The sequence below is a fragment of the Archocentrus centrarchus genome, chromosome 19, assembly GCF_007364275.1.
Source record: "Archocentrus centrarchus isolate MPI-CPG fArcCen1 chromosome 19, fArcCen1, whole genome shotgun sequence".
In the NCBI taxonomy this organism is placed as follows: domain Eukaryota; kingdom Metazoa; phylum Chordata; class Actinopteri; order Cichliformes; family Cichlidae; genus Archocentrus; species Archocentrus centrarchus.
In genome coordinates, this window is record NC_044364.1 from 9,716,258 (window position 1) to 9,739,298 (window position 23,041).

At 42.9% G+C, this 23,041-nt stretch overlaps 1 protein-coding gene across 1 annotated transcript in view; it reads right to left on the reverse strand.

Annotated features, from left to right (window-relative positions):
* The window catches only part of LOC115798179 (integrin alpha-M-like), a 31,627-nt gene that overhangs the window by 6,109 nt on the left and 2,477 nt on the right, over positions 1-23,041 (reverse strand). Inside the window, exons 2-16 of the mRNA XM_030754930.1 lie at positions 17,794-17,896; positions 17,485-17,588; positions 16,999-17,069; positions 15,834-15,948; positions 14,265-14,392; positions 13,997-14,142; positions 13,641-13,791; positions 12,266-12,416; positions 11,730-11,803; positions 5,898-6,018; positions 5,592-5,731; positions 1,015-1,161; positions 718-927; positions 477-610; positions 88-230 (exon numbers count right to left, since the gene is read on the reverse strand). Of these exons, the coding sequence (XP_030610790.1) occupies positions 88-230; positions 477-610; positions 718-927; positions 1,015-1,161; positions 5,592-5,731; positions 5,898-6,018; positions 11,730-11,803; positions 12,266-12,416; positions 13,641-13,791; positions 13,997-14,142; positions 14,265-14,392; positions 15,834-15,948; positions 16,999-17,069; positions 17,485-17,588; positions 17,794-17,896 (1,938 nt within the window). The remainder of the gene's footprint in view (positions 1-87; positions 231-476; positions 611-717; positions 928-1,014; positions 1,162-5,591; positions 5,732-5,897; positions 6,019-11,729; positions 11,804-12,265; positions 12,417-13,640; positions 13,792-13,996; positions 14,143-14,264; positions 14,393-15,833; positions 15,949-16,998; positions 17,070-17,484; positions 17,589-17,793; positions 17,897-23,041) is intronic.

Sequence of the window (23,041 nt, forward strand, 5' to 3'; positions counted from 1 at the left end):
ATTAAAATGTTACAAAGGAGCATAAACACAAAGTTAACTGATGGGCAGTAGCTTTTTGGTGTAGAAAAAGTGAGGAGAATGATGAACCTGTGTTGACTGTAGACACTCTGCTCATGGTAAAGCAGATTGTAGCTGTGTTTTCCAGTGGTTTTGAACAGTCTACATTCTGAGTAGGAATTTGGTTTGGGCTGAATGACACCTCAGCTTTCACCATTACTATGGGCCTTGATCTGGAAAATAGGAAACAACATGAACAATTATAATTTTGAACATTATAATTTTGGTGTTCTGACCCGAATGCATGACTAAATTAATGTGACCTTAGAAAAATAGATACCTGTTTTACTCTGCATATGTATTCAATTAAAAATCATGAATCACTGATCCCGTATAATTCTATCATTTTTTATTGTAAACAACACTGGTCAAATTACCATAGACAACAATAATGCATGACTAAACTAATTTGGACTTACCTCAATAAGACAACCCCACCCTTTGACCCCACCGCTAAGTCGGGCAGTTTATCACCACTCTGGTCAAAAGATGACTGACTGATTGATAGGCCAAAGAACTTCAGTCCCGACTGAACCTCAGAGCCAGTAATTCTCTGTGTACATGGAAATATTTTTATTAACCAAGCTGCAGATTGCATAGATATTGACTTTACATGATAGATGTATTTAGTCATCTTTGTAGCCCTTTGTTGTTGTGTACTTGTGAGTAAGTGTGGCTGATTCTTCTTCCTTCACTGTTGAATATGTAGATGCTGCCTTCACCATCATTCTCCAAAGGTGCTCCAACTGCCAAATCCCTGAATCCATCTGAGTTTAGATCAGGCAGCACAGCAAGAGAAGAGCCGAACCTTCCTTTGACAGCTGCATGTCCTCTGAGTATTAACGGATCATCAAAATTACACTCGACAAACTGAAAGGAGGAGAATATTTTATGGTCATTAAAAAGTTGGCAAATAAAATGATCAGTTTAATAGCAGGGCATCAAACTGCGATTTACCAAACCAGTTAGTCTGCAAACATAAACTCTTCCCTCTCCATTAGGTTCCGTGTGCATTGGGGCAGATATGAAGATTAGATCAGTGATGTCATCATTATTTATATCCATGGCACACACCTCTGCCCCAAAATATTCACCAGTCTGATACTGTGTAAGCATTAATGAAAAGAATCACTTAAAGGAAAATAAAAACAGTTTTTCTTTGAGAAAATAATTTATACATAAACTTAGCACAAAAAGCAAGGAAATTTTTATTTGGTCGATTATTTCTTTGTTGTAACAATGGTCTTTGCCAATACATCCTATACGTCTGGAAAGCCTGTATATTAAATGGCACCACATTTGTAAGGGAAATGCATTTGTGGGTTGAGCAGCAGGGTTGAGTATGTGGATTACGCCCACAAAAAACTTGCCAAATGCTGTCTGCCAATGCCAAACAGGCAACAGCTTTTGTCATAGGGCGGCATCTCCCTCACTGGAAAAAATAAGGCTTCTCATCATTGGAGACTATCTCAGTGCAGAGAAATATCAATATGAGATTCTGCAACTAGTGGCAATCCCATATCTCGACAATCTGGGAACTAATTCTATCCTCCAAAATGACAACCCTCACACCAATATAGTAGGGTTTATCAGAGACTACCTCCAGAGTTTGAATATTTCTGCGATCAGTTTCATGCCAGAGTGACCAACACAACAACACTGGCTGACTTAAGACAAATGCTGGTTGAAGAATGGGACGCCATCCCACAGCAGTGTGTGACCAAGCTGGTGACCAGCATGAGGAGGAGGTGCCAGGCTTTTGTGAAACCACTGTTTGTTAAATCAATAAACGGTTAAGATTCAATGGCAGAATAAGCTGTTTGGCATTAGCAGAGAAATTTTGGCAAGTTTTTCATGGGTGTGGCCCACATACTCTACTCCACTGCTCAACCCAATAATGCATTTTAAAAATTTGGGACCATTTATGGGGAAATAAGAAGAAGAAGAAGAAGAAGAAGAAGAAGAAGAAGAAGAAGAAACAGCCTTTATTGTCCCACAGAGGGGAAATTTGGGTGTAACAGCAGCCGCAGTTATTACAAATATAAATAAAGATATAATAATTCACACTATTAAGAAAAGAATATATATAAAATCAACAAACAATATTAACCTTAATACTACTACTAATAATAATAACACTATATACAATGTACATGATGTGCCTGTGTGTTGAACCTTAACAGGCCGGACTATTTACAGTATATTATATATTATCCTACATTGTGTAGGCTATTGTGGTTTTTGTTGGGAGCAGTGATGGTTATAAAGTCTTACAGCTGCTGGGAGGAAGGATCTGCGGTAACGCTCCTTTGTGCATTTAGGATGCAGCAGTCTGTCACTGAAGGAGCTCTCCAGCTCGGCAACAGTTTCATGCATGGGATGGGAGACCTTGTCCATCAGTGATGTTATTTTGGTCAGAGTCCTTCTGTCTCCCACCACTTGCACTGAGTCGAGAGGACATCCTAGGACAGAGCTGGCTTTCCTGATGAGCTTGTCTATCCTCTTCCTCTCAGCTGTAGACAAGCTGCTGCTCCAACATACTGCTGCATAGAAGATGGCTGATGCCACCACAGAGTCATAGAAGGTCTTCAGGAGTGTCCCCTGCACTCCAAAAGACCTCAGCCTTCTCAGCAGGTAGAGTCTGCTCTGACCCTTCCTGTAGAGCGCATCAGTGTTATGAGTCCAGTCCAGTTTATTGTTTAGGTGAACACCCAGGTACTTATAAGAGTCCACTATCTCAATGTCCACTCCCTGGATGTTCACCGGTGTCCGTGTGGTGGGTCTGCGCCTGCGGAAATCCACCACCAGCTCCTTGGTTTTAGCGGCGTTGATCAGGAGGTGGTTCTGCTGGCACCAGTCCACAAAGTCCTGAGTCCACTGTCTGTACTCTGAGTCATCCTCACCTGTGATGAGGCCAACTATGGCAGAGTCGTCAGAGAACTTCTGCAGATGGCAGCGTGGGGAGTTGATGGAGAAGTCTGCAGTGTAGAGGGTGAAGAGGAACGGTGCCAGCACAGTTCCCTGTGGGGCCCCCGTACTGCAGACCAGCCTGTCAGAGACACAGCCCTGTGTCCTCACGTACTGTGGGCGGTCAGTGAGGTAGTCCAGTATCCACTCGGAGATGTGGTGGTCCACTCCTGACAGTTCCAGCTTGTCTCTCAGAAGTCCTGGCTGGATGGTGTTAAAAGCACTGGAGAAATCAAAGAACATGATCCTCACAGTGCTTCCAGGCTTCTCCAGGTGGGTCAGAGCTCGGTGCAGGAGGTAGATGATGGCGTCATCCACCCCGATGCCAGGCCGGTAGGCGAACTGCAGCGGGTCCAACGAAGACGACACCATGAGGCGTAGATGGTTGAGGACCAGCCTCTCGAGGGTCTTCATTAGATGCGATGTCAGGGCTACCGGCCTGTAGCTGCTAAGATCCTTTGGATGTTTGGTCTTTGGTACCGGTACCACACAGGAGGTCTTCCACAGTTGTGGTACTTTCCCCAGCTTCAAGCTCAGGTTGAACATGTATCCCATGATGCCACACAGCTGATCTGCGCAGCACCTCAGGAGCCTGGAGCTGATGCCGTCTGGACCAGCAGCCTTTCGCACCTTGATCTTACGTAGCTCCTTCCTCACATGATGAGTTGAGAGGGACAAGATGGAGGTGGGGGATGGGGGTTGTGAGATGGAGTCCTCAGAAGTGAAGGGGGTGGGTGATGGCTGAGAGCTGAGAGGTGTGAGGTCCCAAGAAGAAGAAAGGTTGGCAGTCATTAAAGATGGTGGGGCTGACAGCAGGGGGGACTGGGCTGGGGGAGGGGTGGGTGGCTGGTCAAACCTGTTAAAGAACTGGTTCAGGTTGTTAACCCACTCTAAGTCTCCCACAACCCTAGGGCTTGGTTTGTGGCCTGAAATTGAGTTCAAACTCCTCCAAACCCCACTGATGTTGCTCTGCTGTAGCTGGTCCTCCATCTTCTTCCTGTAGATGTTTTTTCCATCCCTGATTTTCCTTCTCAGATCCTTCTGCACGGCTCTCAGCTCCTCCTTATTTCCTGATCTAAAGGCTCTCTTCTTCTCCTTCAGGAGAGCCTTTATTTCAGAGTTGATCCAGGGTTTGTTGTTAGAAAAACACCGTACCCTCCTGGTGGGCACAGTGTTTTCCACGCAGAAATTGATGTAATCAGTGATGCAGTCCGTGATGCTGTCGATGTCCTCCCCATGGGGGGCACAAAGCTCTTCCCACACAGTGGAGCTAAAGCAGTCTCTCAGAGCTTCTTCAGTCTCCTCAGACCATTTCTTCACTGTGTGTGTCACAACTGGTTCTCTGTGTACCAAGGGTTTGTACACAGGCTGGAGATGAACCAGGTTGTGATCTGAGCCCCCCAGGGGAGGCAGAGGTGATGAGCTGTATGCCTCCTTGATGTTGGCATACAGTAGATCCAGTGTGTTGGTATTCCTGGTGTGGCAGGTGACATACTGGGTGAAGATGGGGAGAGTGGAGGACAGGGAGACGTGGTTAAAGTCCCCTGAGATCAGAAAGAGGGCCTGTGGGTGCTGTGTTTGGAGTCTGCTGGTAGTAGCATGGAGGACATCGCAGGCTGCAGCAGCGTTAGCAGAGGGCGGCACATACACAGTTATCACAATAACATGTGAAAACTCCCGAGGAAGATAGTGCGGTCTCATACCAACAGCGAGCAGTTCAATGTCCTTACTGCAGAGCGTCTCTTTGATGGTTAGATGTCTGGAGTTGCACCATCTATCGTTTACAAACACAGCCAGACCCCCGCCCCTCTTCTTACCACTCTCCTTGGTTCTGTCGGCACGGATCAAATGAAAGCCGTCCATGTTTATGTGTGAGTCCGGGGTTAGCTCGGTTAGCCACGTCTCCGTCAGGCACATGAGGCTGCTCTCCCGGTAGCTCCTTTGATGTCGCGTTAGCGCCGCCAGCTCGTCCACTTTGTTGGGAAGAGATCTCACGTTTCCCATGATGATGGACGGGATGACGGGCCTGTACCTTCTCCCCTGGCAACGACGACCTATGCCCGCACGTCTCCCGCGTCTCTTCCTTCTCAGTTCGCGGGGAATATCGAGTCCTTCTGCAGGAGTAGGCACAGCGGAGCGCCCGATGGAGATCAGCTGGTCCCGAGAGTAAACAATAGGAGCGTGGCCGCTCTCGCAGTCTCCAAACATAAACACCATAAAAAGGGTAAATAAAAACAAAGTTTTCCAGAAAAAAGTCTGCTCCATCATGAGGAAAAAGAGCAGAAGATACAGAAACACAAAAACACATCTAATACTAAACAAAATGAGAAAAAACACGGAATTAGTGCGGAGCTGCTGAAACTGGCTGCCTGCTCGCGCGGCGCCGGAAGTAAAAAAAAAAAAAAAAAAAAAAAAAAAAAAAAAAAAAAAACAGTCTTTCCAATGGTATAAATTTTATTGCCAAAATGCACAACAAAGAAATAATTGACCAAACAGAAAGTTCCTTCCTCTTTATGCAAAGTTTAGTTTACAATGTTATTCAGATCTATCTTACTGTAAATACATACTTGGGATGAAAAGGGTTCAATCTTTTGGTTTTTCAAGCTTTCTCTGTCAACAGCGATCACAACTCCTCTGTGTTTATATCTTGGAGCACCAACAATTGTCAGAGAGCCACTTTGGGTTTTAGCAATTGCCATGGAGTAACCTAGAATTTAGGTAGTCAAAAGGGGAAAGACAGATTAAGACTCCTTATTGCTTCTTTTAAATTTTGTCAACTTTTCAAACTGATTAACATGTTTGGATGAAAGAAATGCAGCAGAGCTGTGAATATACACGAACACGCTAGATTGTTAAAAGTGTAATATTCTTACCAAGATAACTGTCAGGCTCCAAAGACACATCCTCATATGTTTTCACCTTCTGGCCCTCTGTTGTGTACTGCATGTAGCCTCCCTTCCACTGGTTTGCACCAACATTAGACATCTGAATTCCCTACAGTGTAGACAGAAAATGTATTTTATATATAATTTATTTTACATTGAAAACCTGGATTCTGTTCAATTGTATAACTGTCTGTTTCCTTTTAAGTAAAAAAAAAAAAAGTGCAACACAGGCACATGTGAATCTGGTTAAGATGGTACTGGTGAGGTCAGCAGCTGTCACATTTTTTCTGTATATATTCCTTTTTGCCTTAATTTTTGATTTTATAATTTTGCCTGCTTTGTGTCATATCACGTATGACAGACAGACTCTTTTAAACATTGGAATACAGAACTCTGGCTGTATTCTGAGACTTTTTTCTCCTGACCTGGCTTGGCCTCGGGACATCCTGCACCAGTGGGCCAGCTCAAACAAAGGAGGGAGCGTGGCCACCAGATCACACACAAGGCCCCGAGGGAAAAGAGCCGGTGTAATAGGTGCCGTTTACACGAGACCGTTTTCACTTTGAAACGGCGTCGTTTTGATGCGTTTCGCCCTTCTGTTTACACGACAACGGAGTGAAAACGATGTGTTTCGTAAACGGGGTCCAGAGTGGAGCGTTTCAGAAATGCACCGGCTTGCGTTCTCGTGTAAACACTTGAAACCGGGGGGATTTGAAAAGCTCGACTCGCACATGCGCACTATGGTTGCGACGGCCACAGTTTTTCACGCACGCGCAAATTGATAAACAGTACACGCGGATTCACGAGTGCTTCTTATGCATTTCTTGTGTTTTTACCGTTTTGTAATTCAGCGTTGTGTGCACCAGCGATCCAACCTCATTGTCAGTCCACAAAAAACCTCTCACATTGGCCGTTTTGTAAGTAATGAACAATTTGCCGCACTACCTACTGTGTCACTCCATGCATGCGCGTCTTGCATAAACAAACTTTGCAAAGAGAAAACAAATGCCAACTTGTGGCCTGGCATGGGAACTACATCGTTTTCATCATTTCACATGTCATCGTGTAAACGCGGATCGTTTCTGAAATGCTATTGTGTAAACGAAAGGCTGAAACGCATCAAAACGACACCGTTTCCAGTGAAAACGGCTTCGTGTAAACGGGGCCATAGAGAGGCTGAGGCATAAAGCAAACCAAATGCCACTGCCAAGCATCCTGCTGGCTAATGTCCAGTCATTTTCTCAAGATGGCGCCGGTGAGGTCAGCAGCCGTCGTACCTGCTCCTACGCTTTGTTTGTATATATTAGGTTTAGCTCTAATTTTGGACTTTATAATTCCGCCTGCTCTGTGTCATATCACGTATGACAGACAGACTCTTTTTAATATCAGAATACAGCACTCTGGCTGTATTCTGACACCTTTTTCTCCCGACCCGACTTGGCCTCGGGAGATACTGCGTTTCCAGTGGGCCAGCTCAAACAAAGGACCCAGGTCACGGACAAGGCCCCGAGGGAAAAGAGCCGGCGTAAGAGAGAGGCTGAGGCGCAGAGCGCACCAAACGCCACTGCCGAGCATCCTGTTGGCTAATGTCCAGTCACTGGATAACAAGCTGGACGAACTCAGGGCCAGGATACAGTTTCAGAGGGACATAAGGGACTGCAACATCATCTGTCTCACGGAGACATGGCTGACTCCCCTCATACCGGACCACGCCGTACAGCCGTCGGAGTTCTTCAGTGTTCATCGCACGGACAGAACGAGTGAGTCTGGAAAATCAAGAGGAGGAGGTGTGTGCCTAATGATTAATAACAACTGGTGTGACAGTAGGAATGTTGTCCTTCTGAAACAATCATGTTCACCTAACCTGGAGCTCCTAACCCTGAAATGCCGTCCCCACTACCTGCCCCGCGAGTTTACGTCGGTCATCTTCAGCGCCGTCTATATTCCACCTCAGGCGGACACAAACACTGCACTATCCGAGCTACATGAGGCTATTTCCACCTATCAGGCTAACCAGCGTGATGCGGCTCTCATCGTAGCCGGGGACTTTAACAGTGCAAACTTGAAAAAGCTGATACCGGAGTTGATTCAACACATCGACTGCCCCACCAGAGGAGAGAGGACCCTAGACCACTGCTATTCTCCATTCAAAGATGGCTACAAAGCAAAGCCTCTTCCGCCTTTTGGGAAGTCTGACCACACCTCTGTACTTCTCATGCCGAAATACAAACAACGGCTCAGGCAGGAACCCCCTGCTGTGAGAGAAGTGACACGGTGGTCTGATCAAACAGAGGCCGCTCTGCAGGGTGCGTTGGATTCAACCGACTGGGACATGTTTCGCAGCAGCGCGGGCGGAGACATCGAGGAGTTTACGGAAACTGTTGTGGGATTTATTGGGAAAGTTGTTGAAGACACTTCACTTAGGAGGACCATCAGGACTTTTCCCAACCAGAAGCCGTGGGTGGATAAATCTGTCCGCGACGCCCTGAGGTCCCGCACCGTTGCCTACAACTCCGGCCTCGCCTCTGGGAACATGGAGGACTACAAGGTTGCATCATACAACGTCCGCAGAGCGGTGAAAGAGGCAAAACATCGCTACGGCCGCAGACTGGAACAGCAACTACAACAGTCTGACCCCAGGGGACTGTGGCAGGGACTACGCACCATCACGGACTACAAAGCACCACACACACACCCGGTGAGTGCCGACGCTTCTCTGGCTGATGAACTCAACATCTTCTTTGCGCGCTTTGAGTCGGGAAGCCGACAGCCCGCTGCGCTCCCGGCCGGAGGGGCGGAGACACTCACTGTGACGGAGCGCGACGTGAGGAGGGCGTTTAGACGTGTAAACACCAGGAAAGCGGCTGGACCAGACGGTATTAGTGGACGTGTCCTTAAGACCTGCGCTGACCAGCTGGCACCTGTGTTTACAGTGATATTCAACCTCTCACTGAAACTGTGTGTGATTCCCACCTGCTTTAAAAAGTCCATCATAGTCCCTGTCCCAAAGAAACCACACCCCAGCAGCCCCAATGACTTCAGGCCCATAGCACTCACCTCTGTGGTGATGAAGTGTTTTGAGAGACTCATCAAGACATTCATCACCTCCTCACTGCCCACCACCCTCGACCCACTACAGTTTGCATACCGGCCAGACAGATCCACAGACGACGCCATATCCTTCCTCCTCCACAAGACCCTTTCACACATAGACACTGGTAAGGGGAACTATGTGAGAGTGCTGTTTGTAGATTACAGCTCAGCATTCAACACCATAGTTCCCTCCAGGCTGGTCTCTAAGCTGCTGGACCTGGGCCTGGGCCCATCCCTGTGCAGGTGGGTTCACAGCTTCCTGACCAGCAGACCACAGGTGGTATGAGTGGGTCACCTCACCTCATCCTCCCTCACCCTCAACACTGGATCCCCCCAAGGCTGTGTGCTCAGCCCTCTGCTGTACTCACTGTACACCCATGACTGCGAGGCCACGTCAGAGTCCAACGTCATCATCAAGTTTGCTGACGACACTGCTGTTGTGGGACTAATCTCTCACAATGAGGAGACAGCCTACAGGAGAGAGGTCTCCCGCCTGGAGAACTGGTGCCAGGAGAACCACCTCCTGCTCAACGTCAGCAAAACAAAGGAACTGATCGTGGACTTCAGCAGGAAGCAGCAGAGGGACTACCATCCACTTGTCATCAGTGGTGCTGAGGTGGAAAGAGTGGACACCTTCAAATACCTGGGAGTGACCATCTCACAGGACCTGTCCTGGACTCATCACATAAACATCACTGTGAAGAAGGCCAGACAGCGTCTCTACCTCCTCAGGCGGCTGAGAGACTTCAAGCTCCCACTCAAGGTGCTCAGGAAATTTTACACCTGCACCATCGAGAGCATCATGCGTGGGAGCATCACCACCTGGATGGGAAACTGCACCAAGCAGGACTTCATGGCCCTAAAAAGGGTGGTTCGTTCAGCTGAACGGACCATCAGAACCACCCTCCCCAACCTGCAGGACATTTACACCAAGCAGTGCAGGCTGAGGGCCATGAAGATCCTAAAACAGCCCAGCCACCCTGGACACTCTCTCTTCTCCCTGCTCCCATCAGGCCGGCGTTACCGCTGCCTGAGGGCTAAGACTGAAAGGTTGAAGAAGAGTTTTTACCCACAAGCCATCCGTCTGCTCAACTCTGAGCCCTAACTGGACCATTATTGCACAGTGTAAATATTATAATTTAAAAAGTGTGTATAGTGTATAGTATATAGAGTATAGTGTATAGTGTGAATTACTTTTTTTTTATTTTTATTCTTCTTATTTATATGTGTGTGTGTATATAAGGTTGCAGGTACAAAATACATTTCACTGTGCATTGTACTGTGTATAACTGTGCATGTGACAAATAAACACTATCTTATCTTATCTTATCATTGGATAACAAGCTGGACGAACTTAGGGCCACGATACAGTTCCAGAGGGACTTACAGGACTGCAACATCGTCTGTCTCACGGAGACATAGCTGACCCCCCCCCCATTCCAGAGCATGCCGTACAGCTGCCAGAGTTCTTCAAAGTTCATTTGCATGGACAGAACGAGCGAGTCTGGGAATTCAAGAGTAGGAGGTGTGTGCCTAATGATTTAGTGGAGCTCCTAACCCTGAAATGCCATCCTCCGCTACCAGTGCCTTCTATATTCCACCCCAGGTGGACACGGACACTGCACTATCTGAGCTGCATGAGGTTGTTTCCACCTATCGGGCAAACCAGCGTGATGCAGCTCTAGCTGAGGACTTTAGAAGTGCAAACATGAAGAAAGTGATACCGGAGTTTACTCAACACATCAACTGCCCCAACAGAGGAGAGAGGACTCTAGACCACTGCTACTCTCCATTCAAAGAGGGCTACAAAGCAAAGCCTCTTCCCCTCTTTGGGAAGTCAGAGCACACCCTTGTCCTTCTCATGCCACAATACAAACAAAGGCTCAGACAGGAGCCCCTGCTGTCAGCAAAGTGACAAACAGAGGTCACTCTGCAGGGTGCGTTGGATTCAGGCGACTCAGACATGTTTCTCAGCATTTATTGGAAAAGTTGTTGATGACACTTCGCTTAGGAGCACCATCAACACTTTTGCCAATCAGAAGCTGTGGGTGGATAAATTTGTCCGTGACGCTCTGAGTTCCTGCAACGCTGCCTACAACTCCGGCCTCACCTCTGGGAACATGGAGGACTACAAAGCTGCTTCATACAACGTTCGCAGAGCGGTGAAAGAGGTTAAACATCACTGCAATCCAACATCATCACTGAGTTTACTGACGACATGGCCGTTGTGGAACTAATCTCCCACAGTGATGAGCCTACAGAAGGGAGGTCTGAACGGACCATCAGAACAACCCTGCCCAACCTGCAGGACATTTACACCAAGCAGTGCAGGTTAAGCGCCATGAAGACCCTAAAACGGCTCAACCACCCTGGACACACTCTCTTTTCCCTCTTTCCATCAGGCCTGTGTTACCTCTGCCTGAGGACTAAGACTGAAGTTTGAAGAAGAGTTTTTATCCACAAGCCAGCCGTCTTCTCAACTCTGGACCCTAAAATGCACTATATGCACAATGTAAATTGTTCTATTATATTCTATATAGTGTGAAATACTTATTTTTATTGTTCTTACTTATATATATTCTACTTATTACTGGATGCGGGTACAAAATACATTTCACTGTGCATTGTACTGTGTATAACTGTGCATGTGGCAAATAAACCTTATTTTATCTTATCTTATCTTTCTATGACTAGACTGTGTGGTCAGTTTCTGGTAGTTTTAATTACCTCAGGCACAAAAGCTGCACTGAATCCCTCTTGAGACATTTCCATTTTCAGTGAATCTCCACTGTTTTTAGATCCTGTAATAGAAAAACAGATGAAACTGTAAAAGGCACACACAATACAAAAAATTCCACTTTACAAGTTAATTTTTTTATTATGCTTCACGTGGTAATTTCACATGATTTCTTTGTTGTTTATAGGAAAGTGTCTGAGCATTTGTTTAATTCACTAATGCATAGTGACAGGCTGGTTAGCTTGAAATGAAACACTTATCAGTATCTCTAATCATTAATAGAATGTATTATGTATTATTTTAGTGGTTTTGTAGTGGGTTACATAAAAAAAAATCAAACATTATTCCTTCAATTCCAGGAAGGGACACAAACCCCTTTGGGAGGGGCATCTGGTGTAAAAAAAAAAAAAACTCTTGTGAATAACAGAGCACCTGAAAATCATGTTTAATAAAATGTAATCATTTTCATTTTTGAAACAATTACAGGAATTTTAACAAAGTTGCAACAGTAACTTTATGTTTGTACCTTCAATTGAGAAAATTTTGTCCTGCAGATTCTGTCTTATTATTTCAAGTGCGTTGAAGTTCTCCACTCGAAACACGTGTTTGTCTGAGGGAGACGATGCAATGGTGTCCAGTTCTTCCTTTGCTGCAGGTTTGTTAAAGGCATTCCCCACCTAGGATTTCAAAATATGCTTTGGTTGTCATACTATGAAAAATGATTTGCTCACGGTACATAAAAAGTTTTTATTCCATTTGTAATAAAATTTGCAGACATGAATTATGCACACTAACACTGAATAGAGCCCTAATGATGATAACAATTATCTCATGCTGTAAAATAATACTTACACTTTTTTTTCTTTTATTCTGAATTGGCTACATTTGTATTATCCACACTGTCTATGTTTCTGTCAAGGCTGAGTGTGGATGGGGTCCCCAGATGCAGATTTAAAACAAAGGTAGGCAGAATGTAAATGTATAATGTACCTTTAATGAGTAAATGAAGATAGTCAAAGGAAAACAAAGTTTAAAAGGTAATTATATCCAAGAGTCCGGGCAAAATCATGACAACAGAAAAACAACCAACATCATGGGGTTGGATAACTAATGCACCAACAAAGACAGAGAGGAAACTGAAGCTACTTATACACAAGAAAGTGATAACGGCTGTTGGAAACAACTGAATACTAAACACACAAAACAAGGTGTTACCAAAATAAAACTAAACAGTAGACAAATTAAGAATCAAACTAAAAATGATTAATGAATTAGAAGTCCAACGCAAAGCACTAAGTCTGAGACCCAGGAACCATGGCGGTTTCCATCAGTAATTCTGCTTTTTCATTTAATTAAATACACTCTATGGACAAATGTGTATATCCAAAAGTGTGGCCACCCTTCTTAATGTTTGAACTCAGGTGTTTTCGATCCCACTGCCACAGCTCCCAGGCGTCTCGAGAAGTCTGTTTGACATTGTCTTTGTAATAAACCTTATGTTATTTTATAAAGACTGTGTTGCCCAAGAATTCCTTCAAACACAATATCATGGCATCAATATCAAGAAACCACACCATGTAGTATTTGCAAAAGAACAGGTCATTCTAAAGAGCTCACTGAAAGAGGGTGGCTGAGTGCTGGGGTGCACAGTGTGCAAGTCAAAAACACTTTGCTGACTGAATAACCTCCTTTGGCATTAACATCAGCACAAAAACTGTGTACCGGGAGCTTCATGGCATGGGTTTCCATGGCCAAGCAGCTTCTAAGGATTTCAAGAGTGGGTGAGCCGATACTTTTCTCCATATAGTGCAGCATCATGTGACTGAAGTCTGACAATGAGCAAAACACACCATCAGTATGAAGCTCAACATTTTGCAAGTTTAAATAATGGAAGTACTTACCCCAATAGCAAATCGAACAATGTTTTCATTCTCTGCTAGCTGTGCTGCACCTCTCAGATCATTCCTGTCATTAGATTCTCCATCTGTAATTACTATCAAGACCTTCTTCACATTTGGTCTAGAACCACTTTGTTGTGTGAACACGTTTTTCCTGTCAAATAAAAAAAAATTTAATTTCAGCAAGAAACAGCTTTTTACAGTATATCTTGTGGTCATAGGTTAATTTGCATGTTGATTGTTATTTGAGCCTGCATCCTTCTTCTTTAAAATGATCTTTCAACATTACAGAGATTTTTGTACCTCACAAATCAAGCTAATAAGTTCACTGGACTGCTTTATATTATTGTATCCCTTACACAACATATCTGATGGCCTTAGCTGTGTGAGTAGATCCACCCTGTTGACGTATTTCACTGATATCATTCTCCACTGATACAGATGAGGAAAATTTCTTCAAATAAAAATGAACCTGTGGTGCCCCTGAGAACTGGGAAACAGAAAACTGAAAGAAGAGATTAAAAAAATATTTAAAACAAATAAACCACTCTTGTTTTATGGTGCTAAATAAGAATGTAACTATTTTATGTCTTTGCTAGGACTAACAGTGGGACTCCAGTGTCTCACCTGTGCATCACTTGAGAAAAATGACTGGATTATATCTTTCAGAAACTTCTTCATTGTTCGAAAATCAGTACCATGTATGCTGCCTGAACCATCCAACAGAAAGGCAATGTCTGATTGCAGCGGGCACTCTGTCAAAGAGATGATGGAGAACTGAATTTAATTTTTATGGGTTAAACTTCTGAGCCTCTCAGTAACTGGACTATAAATATCACATACTCAGGCAAACTTCTCTCTTTTTTTTTAAGCCTGTCATGTCTGGCAGTTTTTGCAAACAGAATCATGATCCAATTGTTGTACCAAACATATTTGCTTTTACAAGAAGAGCTTTATAAGTTCTCTATAGGCTACTCTTGTTAAAGTTTGTCACGCTTTCTTTTATTAATTTTATTCTTTCATTTTGATTATTGTTCCCACAATATGACTGCCAGGTCTAACAGGCAGGAAAGAAAGAGTAAGAAGAAGAGAGGGACAGAAGAAAAAATAGAGAAAACAAAAGAAATAAGGGGATAGAGCTATATATATATATATATATATATATATATATATATATATATATATATACCACCATGACCACGTTTATATTGTTACCTGGTCATGGTGTGACAGTGCATTTCAGGCCATGTTATGGAGTAACACTAATTAAACTAATTACTTTCTCCAGTGAGTACTTAAGTAACATAATGCACTACTTTAAAAAAAAACTGTAAAAAGTAATGTGTAATACATCAGTTTTTTTAAGTAACAACCCAACACTGATGATTTTTGAACAGCACACAAACTCCATGCATTAGAAAGAAACCAAAGGGTCTTAGTCTCCTACAAAAATAAGATTTTATTTTCCTTAAAAATCTTGTGTGTCTGCATTGGCTTTCTTGCATTTTGCATAACCTGTGTACTAAACAAACTACCAAGCTTAGTTTTATTACCTTGCCCACCAATAAGCAGAGCAGAGTAACCAAAGAGACAAAGAAAAAGAGCTTCCTACTTCAGACTGACTCAAAAATATTTTGTGGCCTAAGGATAAAATTAATTTTCATGCTGTAGATTTAATCTTTGTTACCTCAAATTTTATCTTTTACTATTTATTTCAGTGTTGATGAATGAAGTGCAAAGCACTGCAGAAAGGCTCCTTTGATGGCATTTCAATACAGGAGCTCACTTATTAAACAGATTAACTGAAGTAAAACTTAGGGGGGGGGACTTTATTTTGATGTGGACATGATTTCTAAACAATGTCTAGACTTGATGTAAGAGATTTTCCTTGTGGTTATTTAGGAGTATGGCAGTTCGGACTGTATATGCATCAAAGCCCATGACTGCAGGTTTGACCTTGTCTGTCATCTTTAGTCCACCAAATCATACATTTAGCTGGAAGTCATTCTCGTTTACAACTGAAGTGATCTCATTTTCCAAAAAATTGACCATTTGCTTCATTGGTATTTCTGACTAACCGTTGATTTGTGCTTAAATATATAAGGTAAAGTCTCAATGCAGTTTCAAATGATTTGAGATTCAAAGACAAAGACAAATGATGGTAAGACTATGTTCAAGTATAAAGTCCCAAATTACCTTGAAGAGAAGAGGGTATGGGTTGTCCATATGAGTTAGAACGGTCCATATGAAAGCACACACCATTGTACATGGTGATACTTTTGCAGTCCTTTGGAATGGTTGGACCACACACCTGAGAGGAGACAAAGTCAAGTTGTCATTAATATAGTAGGCTGATTATTTTTCTGTTCCATAAACAATGGTTCATTCTATATAAGATCACTCAAATCTGAAAATAAATAAATAAAATAAAAATCCCTCACGAGCAACCAGAAACTGCTGATTTTATAAAAATAACTTCATTTAAAGAAGCCATGCAAAATTTTACAATAGTGGTAGGCCACGTAACATGACAGAGCAGGGTCAGGCACATAGTGTGCAGAGGTCACCAATTTTCTGCAGAGTCAATCACTACAGACATCCAAACTTCACGTGGCCTTCAGATTAGCTGAAGAACGGTGCATGGAGAGCTTTATGGTTTCTGTGGCTGAACAGCTGCATCCAAGCCTTACATCCCCAAACACAACACATCCCATGCAGTGGTGTATAACGCACTGCCACTGGACTCTAGAGCAGTGGGGACATGCTCTCTGGAGTGACAAATCACACATCTCTGTCTGGGAATCCAATGGATGAGTCTGGGTTTGGTGGTTGCCAGGAGAACAGTACTTGTCTGACTGTATTGTGCCAAGTCTAAAGTTTGGTGGAGGGGGGATTATGGTGGGGGGTTGTTTTTCAGCAGTTTTGCTCGGCCTCTCAGTTCCAGTGAAATGAACTCTTAATGCTTCAGCATACCAAGACATTTTGGACAATTTCATTCACCCAATTTTGTGGGAACAATTTGGGTATCATATTAAACCCTATGGATTAAGAATGGGATGTCACTCAAGTTCATATGTGTGAAGCCAAATGAGTGAATTCTTTTGGCACTATAGGTCAATATATTTGCCCAATGTCCTATGTGAGTGTTTATGAATTGGAAAATTCATGTCAAGCTAAAAATTTGTATGGCTTCATTAATCATGCAGAAGTTATGTACTCTCAAAAAAATCAGCTGATTTTATGAGGGACAGGTGTGAGGCACAGTGATTTTTATAACACATCAGAAACATAGAAGACAGAGGATTTTGATCCTCAGTGATTTTAACAAAGCACTGGTAATGTCTGCAGTTCACCAACTCACCACTGCGTTTTGTGTTGTGGGATCACTTTTTATTGTCAAACCAAGGGACATGTTGACTGCAAAACCTGGTGCTGTATGGAATGCAAAGCATCACAATTAAAACACGTCTCTGTTTGACATGACAACTACTATAAAGAGTATCTTCTGTAAACATTAAACTGCCATAAACAGGAACTTTTAACATCACTTTATATGTTACATTTTCAACAGGATGTTACGAAAAATAGAATTCAATGTCATTATTACTTCATTTTAAACCTTTTTGACCTTATTGACCTTTTCTTTGCTTGTTTTACTTCGTCAACTGCTAAATTCATATCAGTTTTGAAGTCTGAATGTTACACACTGAAATATCTTTTTAATAATCTACTCTAACTGTGATTTGATTTCACCAAGTTTCTGTGCCAGGATCTGTGGAGAAACTCTTTGATAGCAAAATACTCCCTGTCAGAGTTACAGAACATTAGGACAAGACTGGTTACTTACCTTCAAATTGTATATTTTGGCAGTTCTGGGTAGTGGCGGAGCAGTTATATACTTTTCCTCTTCCATTTTCTGAATACTGTTCAAGCGGGGCACTGACGAGCACACTAAGGAAATAAATCCAGACAATGATGCAAGTCTAAAAAGCAAACTGTGGTTCAATAAACTACATATAGTTTCACATGTTTTATTTATTGTTTACTTATTACTTTGGGGCATAAAAGAGATGGTTGTTCAAACAATAAATAGCCATAATCTTGAACATGTGGTTGCAAACCTAGATTCAACAGAACAGTGCATGTCCTGACTTACTCTGACTGTCTTTGCACCACCTGGTAGCCAAAACCAGCAGCAGAGCTCCTCAGAGTCTTCCAGGCCACAGGATCAATATTGAAACAAAGTGCAGCATTTAGTGCTGAGAATTAAAGAAGGAAGAATGTCAGTAATCTTTAAAGCCATGATATAGAATGATACTGTAGTTATAGCACCACTAATTATAATCACCTATTGGAAACTGTATACAGTGTGTGTGTTAATTTCATTCTGCTTCTTGAGTGCAGCCACAGTTTTGTTTTGTTTTTTGTTACCACTAGAGAGCACCAAAGTCAGACATTTTTAAAGTTATGAACATTGTGTCTTAGAGCAATTATTCACTTGAAAAACATACATAAGATTTCATTTTGGAATCAGTTTTGTGTCTTTTATTCTTATATTTTACTCCATTTGTCAAAAGCAAAATACTGACCCTTAAAACTTTAAAAAGTAAATTTAGTAATTTAGTAAAGTAAATTTGTCACAGCTTAAGGCTACAGTTATATACAGTTTCAGTATATACTGCAGTATGAAATCTGTGATGCTAACCACCACACCATTTATTTTGTCATACAAACAAAGCCTTTCTTTTTTTAAAGTGCTAAGATCAGTCAATATGGCATCATATTGTGCTAATTTTTGCTGGTTGCTCTATTTTTCTGCATGGCACAATGTTCAACAATGACAGTTCCCAATTTCACAGTTTTGCAAATTCTAATTCTTTTTCAAAAAACATTTTGTAACACTGACACGCGTTCTTTTTCTTATTGCCACAGTCTCTTTTAGATCACTGTATCCTTGATAGATTCAACAAGAGTTAAAGAAAAGATTATTTGTTCACTTTTTCATATATGTATTTACATTTTTCCTTTTTATATTTGCACAGATGTGAATGCAAATTATAGCATTGAACAAAAAAGGTAAATTAACAAACACCATTAACAAAGGTGGATAAGCATGATGTGACTCGAGATCGGTCTCGAGACCGCTTTTTGATGGTCTTGGTCTTGTCATGGACTCGACCGCATTTGGTCTTGGTCTTGTCATGGACTTGGACCTTGCGGACTCGGGATTTTATTTCAAGACCAGTCAAGACCACAGCTCTGGAAATATCACTAAATTGCCAGAATACTGTCCAATTTATTTGTTAACATCTTTGCTTTTATTGGATGCAAAACGTACTGATTCAAATCCAACAAAGATTGCGCTCCTCTGCCTCTCAAAGGAGCGCACCTCGCAGACTCCGCCCCGGCTAGGTTGCTGCTATTATCACTGCTTATGCCTGTATCATTTCACGCAGTTTGCAATCTACCACAGAGCAGGGACAGTTTCATTCACAATGTGTACGTTTGATCTCACTATGGTCGTGCGTGTGCTGCATAAATCGATATAACAACCGGCATGAACACGAAGAGAAGTAAGAGGGAAAATGAAGATCAAAGGATAATTTCAGGCTTCCGATTCAACAAAAAAATCCCAGCATGAAAGGTAAATATCAACCTTCATGTATTTTGATACACAAACTAAAAATTTAATGCAAGTTTCAGGGCTGCAACGATTCTTGGAGTAACTCAATTCGATTATTAAAAATCCTCGACACAAATTTGTTGCTTTGATGTTTCGTTTCAACTCTGCAGCTCAGGTGTCTCCGTGTAAGTGGAGCATTTCCTCCACATTAGTTCTCCGTCGCTGTAACGGATTTCCGTCATTTGAAAAAAAAACAAAAAACAAAAACGACCCTTTAACACGAGTGGATCGCTGCAATGTTTTTCCACGCCCCCACTTCTCTATGCTGTGAGTGCGCATGTTTGAATGTGCGCGCGTGTGTTGTGGAGAGGATGTCAGCTGTTATTTTTTTTTTACGTCAGCTGTAGCCACCAGAACAGACCTATAACCACAGTGTACTGGGGAAAGGGAGGCTGCCCCCCCCCTCCACCCCCCTCAGTACAGAGGGGCTCCATCAAAATGGTTTTTATCAACCACCTGATCAGCAACATGAAGAAAAGAGAACTTTGTAGCTGCTCCATCCACCCTGTTTGTTTCACACAGAGAAACATCTGCAGTACGGAAGTTAAAATATGTTGATGAATTGTTAAAATGAAAAATTATTTCTTATCCAGTTACTTGATTAATTGACGGAGTAATCAATCGAATACTTGATTATTAAAATAATTGATAGTTGCAGCCCTACTTGTATTCAGAAAGCCGTAATCAAACATTAGTTTTCAGCACCAGTAGAGCTATGAGAGGCCTTCAAGAATAAAATAACTACAGTTCCCAGCAAGATGATGTCACTTCCTATTGTTGCATTAAAAACGTGATAGTTTATGCTCACAACATGGTAGCTGATATTCAAATGTAGGAAATGCTTTAGCAGATGAGGAATCTGGATTATGTTTTTGTTGTGTATGTTTTCTTTTATGTGATTTCTGCAAACACAGTGGAAGGAAACGGCACTCTGGGACACATTAAATGCTTGATATATAAATGTAACTTTTCTGGATTATATGCAAAAATTATCACTCTATCTATCTAATAAGGCCTGATTTAAAGTTCTGCATTGATCCTTTGTGCATAACTGAAAATCCTCTCTGAACCAAACCTGACATGCACCTTGAGAAATGTAACTACACGTCCAAAAAAACTGATTACTGCTTTCTAGTTACATCTTAGGCCCCATCACTCAATTAACAAGTGGGAGGGTTATTTAGCGGTTAGCATTAGCTTACTAATTAGCATTAGCGTTAGCGCTGGGGTGAGAAATATTTCTTGCTAGAACCCTGAAGTTACCATGGCCGCCACCAATGATAACAGCAGAGAAGTAAGTAAGTTGTTTCTCCGCCATTCCATTGAGCTAGTGGTGGGCAGATCGATCCTAATATCGATAATATGGATGCCAACGTTGGTATTGGTATTGATCAATATCAGTGTAATGAGATCGATACTTTGGCTTCAGTTTCTCTCCTGTATGCAGTGCTGCGGTTTCATCAAAGATGTGAGCTGATTGTCTTGAGTGTCGCTCCTGTCACAGCACAGAGCAGGCACACTTTGCTCCTCCCCTCCCCACAGTGTTTTGTTATACTGTCATGTGATACATAACATATTTTATTTGGGAAAAAAAAAAGGATTTTGCTATGAAACATTTAAAGCAAATTTAAATTTAAATTTGTAGAAAATTAGTGAATGAAGGGACATTTTTTATTACATTTTTTTATTATACTTTCTGAAAGATCTACCTGGAAAAAAGTTTGCATTTGTTCTTGAGTGATGATTTTGTACACTTGATTTATGAAAAAAAAAAATTCCAGACATCAATGTATGGGGAAAATTGTTTTGTTAATGTTCTTTTGTTTCAGAACAATAACTTTTATTTTGATAAAGTATTTTCTACTTACATATAAACTTTGCCCAATTCTATCCTGGGTTTTAACTAATTAATGATCCAAAGGAAAAAAAATCTCAAACCAGGTAAACTTCATGGAAATTCTTCATAATTATTAAAAAGTATTGGTATCAGTATTGGTGATAATGGCCCTGTGTTTACTTGGCATAGGATTGATACCAAATCTTGAAGTATTGCACACAGCTACAATGAGCAGCATACACGAGGAGTGATTGACAGTGCTAAGACCCTCCTCCTGGCTCTGATTGGTTGTTTTTGACTGGGAGCGGTTCAGGGAGGAGGTGGAGGAGCTCCATTTTTTTCACAGATTATCGGTCTCATACTGTCGTGACATGGTGACAGCTTTAACAAATATGTAAAAAACAGATTTTTTATAAAAGTTACATACTGCAGCTTTAATCTGTATAAGATTAAAGGCTTTAGTTCTTACTGTCGATGAGTGTTTGCCATTTTTTCAGGTTTACACATTTAGATATGTGGTTTAATAATTTTGTTTACTATAGTAAAACTATTCATGAAAAACTTTTTTACTCAGTGCACTTCTATAATTGAAAAATAGCTGAAGCTAAATTTACAGTCAGAAGCTGACTGAGCTGATCACACATCTGCAGGTAGTTTGGTTCACCCATCCATCCATCCATCCATTTTCTTCCGCTTATCCGGGGCCGGGTCGCGGGGGCAGAAGCCTAAGCAGAGAAGCCCAGGCTTCCCTCTCCCCAGCCACCTCCTCCAGCTCATCCGGAGGGACCCCAAGGCGTTCCCAGGCCAGCCGAGATACATAATCTCTCCAGCGTGTCCTGGGTCTACCACGGGGCCTCTTCCCGGTGGGACATGCCCGGAACACCTCACCCAGGAGGCGGCCAGGAGGCATCCTAATCAGATGCCCGAGCCACCTCAACTGGCTCCTTTCGATGTGGAGGAGCAGCGGCTCTACTCTGAGCCCCTCCCGGATGGCCGCACTCCTCACCTTATCTCTAAGGGAGAGGCCAGCCACCCTTCGAAGGAAACTCATTTCTGCCGCTTGTATTCGCGATCTTATTCTTTCGGTCACTACCCAAAGCTCGTGACCATAGGTGAGGGTAGGAACGTAGATCGACCGGTAAATCGAGAGCTTCGCTTTTACGCTAAGCTCCCTCTTCACCACGACGGACCGGTGCAGCGTCCGCATCACTGCAGAAGCAGCCCCGATCCGCCTGTCGATCTCCCGTTCCCTTCTCCCATCACTCGTGAACAAGACCCCGAGATACTTAAACTCCTCCACTTGAGGCAAGAACTCGTTCCTGAGCCGGAGATGGCACTCCACCCTTTTCCGGCTGAGGACCATGGCCTCAGACTTAGAGGTGCTGATTCTCATGCCAGCCGCTTCACACTCGGCTGCGAACCGTTCCACTGCGAGCTGGAGGCCCCCCCCTGATGAAGCCAACAGAACCGCATCATCTGCAAAAAGCAGAGATGAGACTCTGAGGCCACCAAGGAAGAAGCCTTCCGCCACCTGGCTACGCCTAGAAATTCTGTCCATAAAAATTATGAACAGAATCGGTGACAAAGGGCAGCCCTGACGGAGTCCAACACCCACAGGAAACAAATCCGACTTATTACCGGCTATACGGACCAAGCTCTCACTGTGGTTGTACAAGGACTGAATGGCCCGCAACAATGGGCCAGACACCCCATACTCCCGCAGAACCTCCCAAAGAACACCCCGAGGAGCACGGTCGAATGCCTTCTCCAAGTCCACAAAGCACATGTAGACTGGTTGGGCAAACTCCCACGCACACTCGAATATCCTTGAGAGGATAAAGAGCTGGTCCAGCATTCCACGACCAGGACGAAAACCGCATTGTT